The sequence below is a fragment of the Herpailurus yagouaroundi genome, unplaced genomic scaffold (assembly GCF_014898765.1).
Source record: "Herpailurus yagouaroundi ecotype Mexico unplaced genomic scaffold, PumYag 100, whole genome shotgun sequence".
Lineage (NCBI taxonomy): Eukaryota > Metazoa > Chordata > Mammalia > Carnivora > Felidae > Herpailurus > Herpailurus yagouaroundi.
The window spans coordinates 11,218,702-11,231,976 of record NW_024412391.1 but is presented as its reverse complement, the minus strand read 5'-3'; the positions used below and the strand labels follow the sequence as shown (position 1 = coordinate 11,231,976).

General features: G+C 38.9%; 1 protein-coding gene across 1 annotated transcript in view; it reads right to left on the bottom strand.

Annotated features, from left to right (window-relative positions):
- MTPN (myotrophin) overlaps positions 1-13,275 on the bottom strand; it is a 59,224-nt gene that overhangs the window by 21,230 nt on the left and 24,719 nt on the right. Inside the window, exons 2-3 of the mRNA XM_040471870.1 lie at positions 1,769-1,882; positions 835-918 (exon numbers count right to left, since the gene is read on the bottom strand). Coding sequence (XP_040327804.1) covers positions 835-918; positions 1,769-1,882 — 198 coding nt within the window. The remainder of the gene's footprint in view (positions 1-834; positions 919-1,768; positions 1,883-13,275) is intronic.

Here is a 13,275-nt window from a genome sequence, read left to right as displayed (position 1 = left end):
AATCATCTGATTAAAAATGGGCAGAAGACAAGAACATTCTTCCAAAGATGATATCCAGATGGCCAACATCACTGATCATCAGGGAAATGCAAATCAAAACTACAATGATATATCACCTCACACCTGTCAGAATGGCTAAAATCAACAACACAAGAAACAAACAGGTGTTGGTGAAGATGTGGAGAAAGGGGAGCCCCTCTGCACCGTTGGTGGGAATGCAAACTGGGGCAGCCACTCTGGAAAACAGTATGGAAGTTCCTCAAAAAGTTAAAAATGAAACTACCCTATGATCCAGCAACTGCACTACTAGGTTTTTACCCAAAGGATACAAATGCACTAATTCAAAGGGATACATGCACCCCGATGTTTACAGTAGCATTATCTACAACAGCCAAATTATGGAAACAGCTTAAGTGGCTACTGATTGATAAAGATGGGGTGCATACAATGGAATATTACTCAGCGATAAAAAAGAATGAAATCTTGCCATTTGCAACAACATGGATGGAGTTAGAGTATTATGCTGAGCAAAATGAGTCAGAGAAAGACAAATACCATATGATTTCACTCATATGTAGAATTTAAAGAAGAAATGACCAAGAGAGGAAAGAAAAATACAAACTAAGACACAGACTCTTAACTGCAGAGAATAAACTGATGGTTACCAGAAGGGAGGTGGGAAGGGTGAAGGGTGAAATAAGTGATGGGGATTAAGGAGTGCGCTTGTTGTGATGAGCACTAGGTGATATATGAAGTAGTGCTGAAACTGATGTTCACTGGATGTTCACTGGAATTTTAAATAAAAACTTTAAGACAATTAGCAATTGATCTCACCTTTGACAGAAGCAATTTCACACAGGAAACGTGACCTTCATAGACAGCAGACAGAAGAGGGGTAATATGATGTTTATCCGGAGCCTATGAAATAAGAGATTAAAAAACGACTTTAGTTTTCATTTCTTCCTTCCTTCTAGATTTGATCAGAGAACTATCAACGTTTACCTCTTTGCCTTGTTACACAAAATCCCTTCAAGGCTACAAGTTTTCAGCCTCTTAGAGAGCTACCGGGGCCCAAGCCCATAAGCAGCGTCTCCTTGAGTATCAGCCTAGTGAAGTAGAGGGCACAGGGCTTTGACGTCAGCTCAAACCTTGGCTCTGCCACTTACACTGTGCCAACTGTTTGGCCTCTCTGAGCCCCAAGTCCTCACGACGTTGTAGGAATGCGAATGAGGCCCAGGAAGGGAAGAGAGGGGGTAGAAAATAGCCAATGAGAGGGACAAGGCTGCCACAATGGGGCCGGGTGACATAGTGTCCCCTGAAATGTGTAAAGTTCATCTCACTTGCTGTCATGGCTAAACATTTTTCCAAAACCCTGAAAAGCTGTAAAAGGCAAGAGCCAGGAGGTGACCGCGCCTGTCTGACCATTTGCCTACTGACCTTTGTCCAAAACTCCAGTCTGGATTTATTCTAAGACTACATAGTCCTATCCTCCATTGCATGACAGCCATTTGCCACCTATAGACAGTGACAGTGTTAACTCTCAAGTTGCTGTAGAACTTAAAAATGAAGCATCCTAACTCATGGTTTTATCCATTTAAGAAAGTCTGTTTGTTCTGCTTATTTAAAAAAAAATGCCAACTATATATTTCTAGGTTACAGGAAATTTGGTATAATTTCAGACTATATTTCTATTTTACAAGACTAGAAAACAATTACCCAAGGCATACAACAGGGTTTTTTTTCTAGAATGACCACGTTCTTTACATACATTAATATCTGCTCCTTTCAGCAGCAGAAATTCCAGGATTTCAAGCTGCCCACAATCTGCTGCATAATGAAGAGGCTTCCTTCCACCTTCTAGTGTCCGGTTGACATCTTCTCCCTTATAAGAGAAGCCAAATGAAAATGGTATTTAGATGGATGGTAGATGGAAGATGGGACATGATACCCCCAGTATTTTCACTTTCTTAAAAGCCTAAGAGTTCCATGAAACAATCACATTTCCTGCAAAGTGAAATAAGTAACCAAGAAGTTGAAATTAAATTCTGTGCAACAGCACATACGCAGTACGGCAGTAATTCAACCGTGATCAAACTGGAAACAGACAATGATGCTAAATGTAATGAAATATGTTACCGCGCTCTATTTCCAAGGGGTTCAATCAGCATAATGTTAAGATGTGGCCAGAAAAGACTGGTAAGTTCAAATACTGAGATTTTCCCCAGATCACAGGACCTTGTCTTCTACTTTAAGGAAAGCATCACTCCTTTGATGGAAGCAGACATCATCATCACAAGGTAGTCAGTACTGCTACTAAGAATCATTTCCCTCGTTTAACATGGACTAAAGGCCTGCTATACGGCAAGCACTGTGCACAGAAGACAAAGGTGAACAAGATCAGAGCTTCTGATTGCACAGAGCTCACTATCTAGTGTGGCGAGGCAGACATTAACTGGCTCATCACAGGACTAAACAGAGTGTCAAAACAGAATTGCTATAAAGGAAAGGAGCTCAGTGTTTGATACAAACACTTATCAGAAGAACAGGATTGAATCTTGGTGATGGATGGGGAGCGGCTTGTGTCAGAAAATGAACTTACTAAGGCCTCAAAAAAAGAAAAGTTTTCATTCACTGAGAATTAACAGATTCTAACAATAACAAAGGCAACCAGGCTCTTTACTGATCAGCTGATACAGGTTTGGCACTGTGCTATACACATAATCTCTAATCTTTATCCTAAAAGGAGAAAATCTCCACTTGATAAATGAAAAGTCTGAAGCGAAAAGAGGTTAACTAACTTTTTAATGGGGCTTAGTAACAAGTGAGATCTAAACTCATTCTCTTTCTATACCACCATGTTGCCCCCAATGCAGCATTTTCCCCTTCTTTCCTTTTTAAAAAAATTTTTACATTTATTTATTTTTGAGAGAGTGAGACAAAGTGAGAGTGGGGGAGGGGCAGAGAGGGAGACACAGAATCCGAAGCAGGCTCCAGGCTCCGAGCTGTCAGCACAGAGCCCGACGCGGGGCTTGAACCCACAAACCGTGAGATCATGACCTGAGCCCAAGTTGGACGCTTAACCGACTGAGCCACCCAGGCGCCCCATATTTTCCCCTTCTTTCTTAAGGAAAGTTCAGATTTTAGAGTAGCAAAATGCCTGAAGGAATTTATATCCTCGACTACTATATTATTCACTTACCTTGGTTTGGTTAACTCATCAAGTCATATTCTGACTCAAGCAGTTCAGAACCCTATCATTTCTTGGCCACTACAAGCTGCCCTTTCAAACACAGATATAGGAGACAGGTGTACAACTTGCCTAATGCCAGTAGAGGCTGGGCTGCAGCTCCGACTCTACTACTGAGCTGTGGGACTTAGACGGGTTACTTTCCAAATCTGTTTCCTTATCTGTAAAATGGGAATAAAAATGCTTAGACCTCATAAGGTTTTACACCAGCATTAAGACAACCCACGCAAAATATTTAACGTAGGTCCTGACACATGGCAAAATGTCTAATGAGGGTTAACTATAATTTCTGTGGATCCCTGATGTTGGTTTATACTGGCCCTAAAAGACTATTCCAAAATTGAGTTAAGGCAGGTTTCTGCAGAACAGCTGAAATTTAAAGGTATGATTGACTGTAATATACTTTTTCTCCAGAAACAAATTTAAATAGTCTGGGCAATCTGGCGTACCACCTTAGCCTTTATTCACAGCTGCACAAATGGGAGCCTTTGAGGCAAAAAGAGACACTGCTTAAACAATTCTCGATGAAACTAGTTCCCCTTACGTTGGTAATAGGTCCCCTCCATTATTAACTACAGAGCATTAACTGGATAGATCTTTTCAGTGAGAAAAGCAAAGTATTACTTGTAGTAAGCCATCGATAAGAGGGCTTTGTCAAAGATATTTTCCCAAATCCAAATAAGTGACCTCTTCCTTCCCCACTTGGTATGAGCCTGGAAAATGCGTATGAAATGGACTTGTGAGCTTAAACTTTCTCCTTTATCGCTGCAGACACCGCCTTTACAGTTCTCATTTTGGCAGACAAAAAATGACGACACCAGAAAGGCTCTGCATGACTGACAGGAAAGAAAGGGTCCACTTCTGTGGGGCCTTAGCAAAAGCTGTACTTAGAGAGGAATTTATGGTACTGGAAGACCTGTACTGGAAAAGGAGAAAGGACTCAAAACAATGAGTTTTGGACTTTCACTTTAAGAATCTAGAGAGTATTATGCTAAGTGAAATAAGTCAGAGAAAGACAAATACCAGATGATTTCACTCATACGTGGAACTTCAAAAACAAAACAGATGAACACAGAAGAGGGAGGGAGGGAGAGGGAGAGGGAGAGGGAGAGGGAGGGAGGGAGGGAGGGAGGGAGAGAGAGAGAGAGAGAGAGAGAGAGAGAGAGAGAGAGAGAGAGAGAGGCAAACCAAGAAACAGACCCTTTACTTAATAACCACAGAGAACAAACCGATGGTTACCAGAGAGGACTGGGTGGGGGATGGGGAAACAGTTGGCGGGGATTAAGGAGGGGGCACTGGGATGAGCACCAGGTGTTGTATGGAAGCGATGAATCACTAAATTCTACACCTGAAACTAATTACACTGATGTTAACTGGAATTTAAATAAAAACCTGAAAAAGGAAAAAAAAAAAAAAACTAAGGCGAAAACAAAAGGTATATGGAAATCTCTGTACCTTTTACTCAATTTTGCTGTGAACCTAAAAATGCTCCAAAAAGTAAAATTTATTTTTAGAAAAGCAGATTAAATTCAAAGTAAGCCAGAGGCAAGAAAAAAGAGCGGGAACCAATGAGATGGAAAACAGAAAAAGAATAAAAATCAGAAGCTAATTCTCTGAGATCAGTACAATTGATAAATCTCTAGCCAGAGTGATCGGAAAAATAAACAGTGAAGACACAAAGTGCGACTATCAGACTTTACTGATTATCTTCCCACAAAGAAACTCCCAGGCCCTAGAAGGCTACACTGGTAAATTCTACCAAACATTTAAGAAAAGAGAGTAATATCAATTCTTCCAAAAAATGAGAAGCATCCATTTTAGAAAAAAGAAGTAAAACTATCTTTATTTGCAGGTGACACAATCATCTATGTAGAAAATTCTATGGAATCTACCAAAAGGCTACTAAATAAGTAACTTTAGGAATGCTGCAGGACAAAACAACCAACATACAAAATCAACTGCATTTTTATATACTATTGATGAATGATTGCAAATCAAACCTAAAATCAATATTATTTACAATAACATCCAAAGATGAAACACTTAGTGATAAATTAACAAAAATGGGGAACACTTCTACACGGAAAACTACCAAATTTGTTGAAATTAGAGAGGACCTAAAGAAATGGAGACAGATACCATGTCTGTGGGTTAGAAGACCTAATACTGTAAAGATGTTGATTCTCCCCAAATTGATGTGTAGACTCAATGCAATACCAGTCAAAACCGTAGCAGGCTTTTTAAAGAAACTGACAAAATGACCCTAAATTTCCTCTGGAAATGCAAAGAATCTAGACTAGCCAAAATCACTTTGAAAAAGAACAAGTTGGAGGGCTAGTAGTATTGCCTGATTCCAAGAATTATTAAAAACTAATCAAGAAAATACAGTATTGGCATAAAATTATAAAACATGCAAACTTTTATCACTAATGCATAGTGAAAGAAAGTGGATCAGTGGTTGCCTGGGGGAAGGGGAGGGAAGGACAACAGGAGGGAGGGACTACGAAGGGGCAGGCAGTAAGAGTGATGGATGTGTTCATTATCTTGATTGAGGTGATGATTTCAGAGAAATATGCACACGTCAAAACTGATCAAATTGTACACTTTAACATCTGTCTGTTGTTTAATTATACCTCAATAACAGATTTTCCTGAAATCAAATTTCTGTGGCTCATTGTTACAAAATGGGATGCTAACAAAGCAACAGTTGAGGTAGAATGGGGGCAGGGAGACTAACAATCTTCATGGGAGACTTAAAGAGCAAAAGCTATTTGAGGTCAAGTTCCTTCCCTGGTAGTGATGAAAGGAAAGCTCTTGCCTTCTATGTCCTATACCTCAACTAACTATATGGAACAAGAAGTTTTAAAGTGGTATGAGAGAAGATCAACGTGGTCCCTACTAGCTTCAGAGAACAAAACAATTGTCTGAACTTCTGGGAAAAATCTCCTTATCAGTACTTCTAGCATTATTTTGCCTACTCGATTCTTTACTACAACTACAGGGAAACTGCTACTACAGGCAACGACAGGGAACCTGCTAAACACAAAATGTGATCACAGCATTACCTTTTAAAAAGTCCTCTGATGACTATTCACTGCTCTGAACAACACAGTTCAGAAGATCTAGAGTGATCTGGTGACTACCTTTTCAACTTCAATTCTCACAGTGAAGAACTGACTTCACCGCCCCACCCCTGTCCTTTGTTAACTCTTACTAGTCCTTCAGAAGCCGGTTTTTAATAAACCTCGTGGAAAGTATCTCTAACCTTCTCAACTTGGAGTAATGTGAGCTCACAGGTGTGCCCAAGACACCTTGCATCTCCCCGTGTTGTAACACTTACCACATTCTACTCAAACTGTCTGTATCTGTATCCTCTATGAACACAGGTCAGATACCACGTCTCTCTTATTTACTTTTGCATCTCGAATGCCTAGTATAGTTTCTAACATATAGTGAACATTGATATAATAAAGCTTTCGTTTGGAGAAATGGTGAGGTTGCTCAAGTACTAGATTTGGAAGTAAGCCATATACAACACCTTCCGTTTCAAGCAGACACGGACAATACATTAGTTATCCGGTAGCAGCAGCAGTAACTTGAGATCAATGGCGTGTTTACTGATGTAGGGGATCTGAATGACAATTTCACTAGGTTTTCAGCAGTCTCGATAACGTGGTAACCGCAGTAGTCGCTGTAAAATAGGGAAGGATGATAGTGCTGTATCTAGCTCCTTTCTTCCTACCCTCTGCCCACACAGTAGACATTAGTGACATCACCAGAGGGAAGTTGGACACCTATTCTGTAATCTTGATTCCAACTTAATGAAACATTACCAGCTAAGGAGAAAAATCTAACACTAATTTTGTCTCCCAGATTCTGGGGTTAGAGAAAGATGTACAATCTCAAGGGGTCCCTTAGCATTACAAGGCAATCTTACCATGTTTTCCTTTTTCCCTTGCTTTTACACTTTCCACAGAGACTATTTTAAGTTTCTTTCACTTTTTAAAGACCTTAGACTTCTCTATCTCCTCCTTCCCTTTCATTCTCAGCAGATAACCTCATCATATACTTTTTACACAGAAGACTGCCTTCAGACAGGCACTCTCTCAGGAACTTTTCTCCACCTCACCTTCCTACAGCTGACAAATCCTCTCCTCCTATCTAAAGCCAATCTCTCATCTATGTTTTGGATATCATCCTTTCTTGGTTTTTGAGAAAACTTACTCCTTTGTTTGCTACCTTTTGTGTTTTCAACCTCTACTCCTGTACTGGCTCTTTTTCATCAGTACCTGCCACACACACTCTCTGACTAAAAAAGCAAAGTGCAACACATCAACCTCTCCTTAGACCCATGCCTAGACCTTTTAGTTATTGTTGTTCCTCCCCCTTTCGTGGCTAAATTTTCCAAAAGCATCGTCTGTATTTGTTATCTCCGATTTCTCACTTTCCGTTCTAATCTGACCTCCACCCTCAACACTACACCATAACCACTTTTGCTGAGGTCAATGACTTCCTTGTTGCAAAATGCAGAGGTTACCTCACTTAATTGACCTCCCAAAAGTGACTAAGTCGATCACTTCTTCCTTTTTTAAACAGACTCTCTTTTGGCTTCAGTGACACCACACTGTTGGTAGTTTTCTTCCTACCTGACTACTGCTTCTGTTTCCTGACTCACCCATGTCTACCAGGTGTTTAAAACAAATTTGGGGAATCTTGATTATGAGTTCAGATTTTCATCATATATAATTTAAATAGCTGAGAAGTTCAGTCATCCTTATACAGTCTTGTAACTTATCTACATCAGAATACCCTGACTATAAAGTTTTTTGGAATAACAAAACACTTCCTTGGCAACAAAGTGTACCTATGTTTTTAAAGACATTACCAGGCAATAATATTGTGTCACAGAGTCTGGCAGAGATAAAATTCTCATCATGGTATGTGTGTAAAGAACCATGCAGGTCACAAATAACTCTGCACAAAGCTTTTGTTTACCATACACAGTTGAGGTAATGCAGACTGACAAACCTAATTTATCATCACATCAAGGCTTGCCTAGCTTCACCTTTCCCTTTTAGCAAGAGTAATTTATCCAGTTTTGTTTTACTCTCTTTTCTTTACTGCAACAGCGAAGCCTGTTAACCGTTAAATACACAACAAAGATTTTTATTAAAATTATATTTTGCCATTATTTTTCTCGTAAGTTATGAAGCTATTCTTATTTTCTCTCTATATGGCATATTCCACATATGTAATATATGTAAGTAATATATACTACAGATATAATACTATTTCACAATATTTTTTAAAAAAATGTTTTAAATGTTAATTTTTGAGAAACAGAGACAGCGACAGACAGAAAGACAGACCATGAATGGGGGAGGGTCAGGGAGGAGGAGACACAGAATCCAAAGCAGGCTCTAGTCTCTGAGCTATCAGCACAGAGCCCAACGTGGAACTTGAACTCATGAACCGTGAGATCATGACCTGAGCTGAAGTTGGACACTTATCCAACTGGGCCACTCAGGCGCCCTCTACTTCACAATATTTTCTGGTGAGAGTTTAAATTAATACATTCTATCCAGAACCACGTTAGTGACTATGAAATGCTTTAGGATAGGTTGATTCCTGGTGCCTCTCAAATATGGGGGGTTTAGATTATGGTGGAGGAAAAAGTCTCTGTGAAATTCTAAATCAAATGGAACCCAAGAAGAGTTTTAAGATTACCCTATATTCTAACAAACTGCAGACTACCTTCTCTGACTCTACCTTGCTCCTTAATCAAAATTATTCTTAGAATTAAAAAAAAAAAAAAGTGATAATGCATGACTAATTTATGTCAATACACTGGTGAGTCTATATTAAGGGAAGAACTTAATTACTATAATATCACTTATTTCAACACTAGAGCATGACATTTTAGGGCTGGACACTGGACAGCTTTTCCAACTTCTTAAAAATTAAATGACATTACTGGCATTTGTGAAAGATAACCATGCTTCATTTCTCAAGTATCACTGTTCTCAATAACTAAGAGCCTCTGTTATTCTGATATGGTCTTATCTGTCTAGAAAATGATGTAACGGTCTAGTTCTATCTTTAATATCAGTAAATCAGCTAGTATTTACTTAGAAGCCATATTCCTAGCTGGGCATGCTAATGGTACAAAAAAGTGGAACTGTGGGTCTATGCCTACCTTAGGAGTCAGAGACTACATCTTACATGTATTTTTACCACAATGCCAAATGTGGTACTTCTCAACCTCAATAATTATTTGTTGTGATTGCTAAATTATTATGATAGCAGGTTATAAAATGCCATATTAAGACATAACTTGGAGAGTGTGGGTAAATGCAGCACATGTGTATACAAGAGAATATGTCTAGAGAGATTAATTATTATGGTGTATGGATTTCCCACAGGAATTTCCTCCCAGAAATCTAGGAAGTGATACTTTGGAAAAGTATGGATCCCATGACATTTGTGAGTCTTTGCTGAAATAATGTAAAGTTCCTGGCACATAGTGAGCACTCAATAATGCCAAATGCTTTTATTAATATTAATAGAGGCCTCAACAGTTCTCATTTGAATAGCTTTCTACCCAATTTCTCCACATTCAACAATTCAACAAACGTGAATCAAGTTAATCAATGTTCCTAAAAAGTAAGACTGATCGTGCTACTCCTTTACTCAAAAAATTTCAACTACTCCCTTTTTTGAACAGAAAATCCTCAGCGTGACACTCAAGTCATCTTCCATTCAACACCAACTTGCCATTCTGGTTGTTTCATCTCATATATACAATGCTCCCAACACATCAGTGCTTTCCCACTTCCGGGAAGCTTCATGTTGTTGTCTTTCTTTGGCATGGTTACCCCACTTCCGTTCGTGTCTTGATCTGCTAAAATTCCACTTACTCTCCCAGACCTATTTTTCTCTTGTCACACTTTTACCTGATACTCTTTTTTCTCTCCTTGATACTCTTGATATAGAATTCCCTCCTTTTAATCCTCAAAGTTCTTGTTGATGTCTCTTATTACACTACATTTACCTTTCTTCAATCATGTATTTATTACTTACATACTTCAATGAAAACTCCATTAAAAAAAGGGCCATGCCTTATTTATATATACTGCCTATGTAATGTCTATGGGCAACTTGTGCCTTACAGCCCATTTTAATGAATTGGGGCAGTCATTTATACCACCTTTGTCACACTATGGAACCTGTTGCTTACCATAACAACTATCACTCCCCATAGAGGCATTTTAAAAACATTATTAGTGTGTCTGAAAGTCAGAGTCTCAGTGTTGGAAAGGACTCTGAAGGTCATCCAACCCAACCACTCACTCTGTGTTTGAATCCTTGCCTGTGTATGCCCAACCTAAAACTGAACCTGTCTAATGAAAGGCAATTCAAGATCTTCCTGATCAGCTCATTCCTTTAGAATGCTGGGAAATCCACTGTTTACCAGTTCTAATTCTATTCCTTGGGGACACATGGAACAGGTATAATATACCAATTATGTTTAGCAGCCATATCACATTATAACTAAAGTGAAATCTTTTTATATGATTTGTTGTTATCCTGACCTTCAGTTACTGGTATTTCTGAGCATACAAGTAGGGACATTATATTAATTGCTCTTAAATTTCATCTTATAATGGTCATCTTATTTTTCTAGGCTGCCAAGTTCTTTCTAGATTCTTATTAAAAGGAATTTGTTAGTTCTGATCCCCACCCTCCATCTAGCTGTACCTCATGTATCTTCATCATGTGACCTAAGACATTTATTAGAAAAAGAGAAAAGACTGAGGAATGAGCCCCACCAGTATTCAGGAAACTTCCTTCAGTTTGCTACATAAAGAAAGAGCTCATTTAGATACCACCGCCATTCAGTCTTGAATCTCATTCATTACACTCTTATCCAACCATCCTTTACCATCATTCATCCAAGCATAACATTAAAACATAAAAATTTCAATGAAATGTTTGAGATTTCCTTTATCTAATGGTCTAGGAACTACAAAAAAAAAAAAAAAAAGGGAAGTTAGCATAGCAGGATTTATTTCTAATTGATCCCTTCATAAGTGTTACAAACAACCCCATGACCACCACAAATACACTTAAAAAGTAATACGGTCATTAAATAAAATTTGGAAAAATAAAAGATCTTTCTCCTAGTAGTGAGTCTTGCCATCTAAAATACAACCATTATTACTAACTTGCTGTACTTTGGTTTACATTTTTTCCTGTGAAAGTAGTTACTTAAAGAAGTTATGATCACACTACTTATTATACATATGAGATACCTTGCTATCTTTCTTGAAAGCTACATAATATTCTGTCAAGCAGATGTGCCCCAGTTTACCTAAATATTTTCCTAATTCTGGACATGTAGATTAATACCAAATACCCTATACCACTGAAGTTCTTATTTTATAGAATGTAACAATATCATATTCCATCAATTCAAAAGCACACATTTTCCTGTATTTTAACATCTCTGAAATTGGGTCACAAAATGCGGGGCAGGGGTGGTGGTGGAGGAAAGCCTTACCACTGTGCCTTGGTGAAAAGGGGGAAGGGTAACTTACAGGTTGATTATGTGCTTTAGAAAAACAAGAACAGTCACTGCCTATGCCTGGCTTTACGACAGAAACTAAAATATGACTGGGTCAAAATACCAGAATGTGTTGTAGTACAGAATTATACTATGCTGAAGCTGGAGAACATAAAATGGTGAAATTCCAAGAAAATCAGACCTGCTCACATTAAATTAAACCAGAATATTTCATATTTTCTTTCCTTGGCATGGTTACCCCACTCTGGTAACTCATGGTTACCACAATGTAATGAAAATAGTAAAAAATTAAAACCAATAGGAACACATTAAACCGCAATGCTAATCCTAAATGTCTGGAAGTTCTCACTTCATCCAAATTGTGTCCACAAACTTGAAAAGGAAAGCAGACTGACCTCCAGTAAAAGTAATAGATTCTCAGGGACACACTCCTGATGTGCCTGCCTCAACTTTTGTGAAAACAGAGACAGACAACTCAAAAAAGCTCAGAAAACCAACTGTACTGGCCAACTACATGAACTACACAGTGTTACTGAAGCATGCCCTTGTGATTGACTTACATGTTGCCCTGCTATAGTGCCACTGCGGCAAAGAGATTACCTCGTCCATCACCATTCTATCCTTCCTCTTTATCAACAAATCCTGACTTTATTAAGTTGGCAATGTGCTCAGCTACCACACATTTCCCAGCAACTCAGTACCTAGGAGGAGCCGATAGGTGAGAACACAAGTTGAATGGTGCCTCAAAGACTTACCGGAAGATCTACTTCTCTTATTCCTGTTTGAATGAGAGAATGGTGGCTGAAATTCCAGCAGCGATTCTGACCATGAGGTGATCCTGAAGACAGAAGTGACTAAGAACGGAGGAGCTCAAGTATCTCATGCGAAAAGGAGCTTGAGTACCTCATGACCATGAAGCCACTGCACCAGGCGTGGACTGCCTGCTTCTCGATTTCTTTTACAAGAGAGAAAAAAAAGTCACTCTCTTGTTCAATCATTTATTCTCTCTGGGGAAAGGTTTATTAAAAGTTTCTTCTCCCCCACTGTCTCCTCTTAGTGGCAGAATCCACTTCCGTTGGAGGAAAACAAAAGTGATCCACTATTTCTCTACCCACGAAGGATCAACCACTTTATGTGGAGACAGAGTCACAGAGAGACCAAAGGCACATTCCTGCCTCAAGTTAGAATTTTTTAAGTAGTGTTTTAGAACGAGGCAACAGAGAATATAAAAGATATCACATCAGGCCAAGAGAGCCACCAGAAACTAGAATTCTTCTAGTGTAAGACAGGTGATATGTGTGGTCAGGAGCAATCCTCACGTCCTGTGTGTCTGCACACCCTCAGTCTGGACAGCTTTCTTCCCCTTTCAAGGATAAGTAACAGAAGAAAAACAACATGGGGCGTGTGTGTATGAAAACTACAAGAAAACTACAGCAAAAGAAAA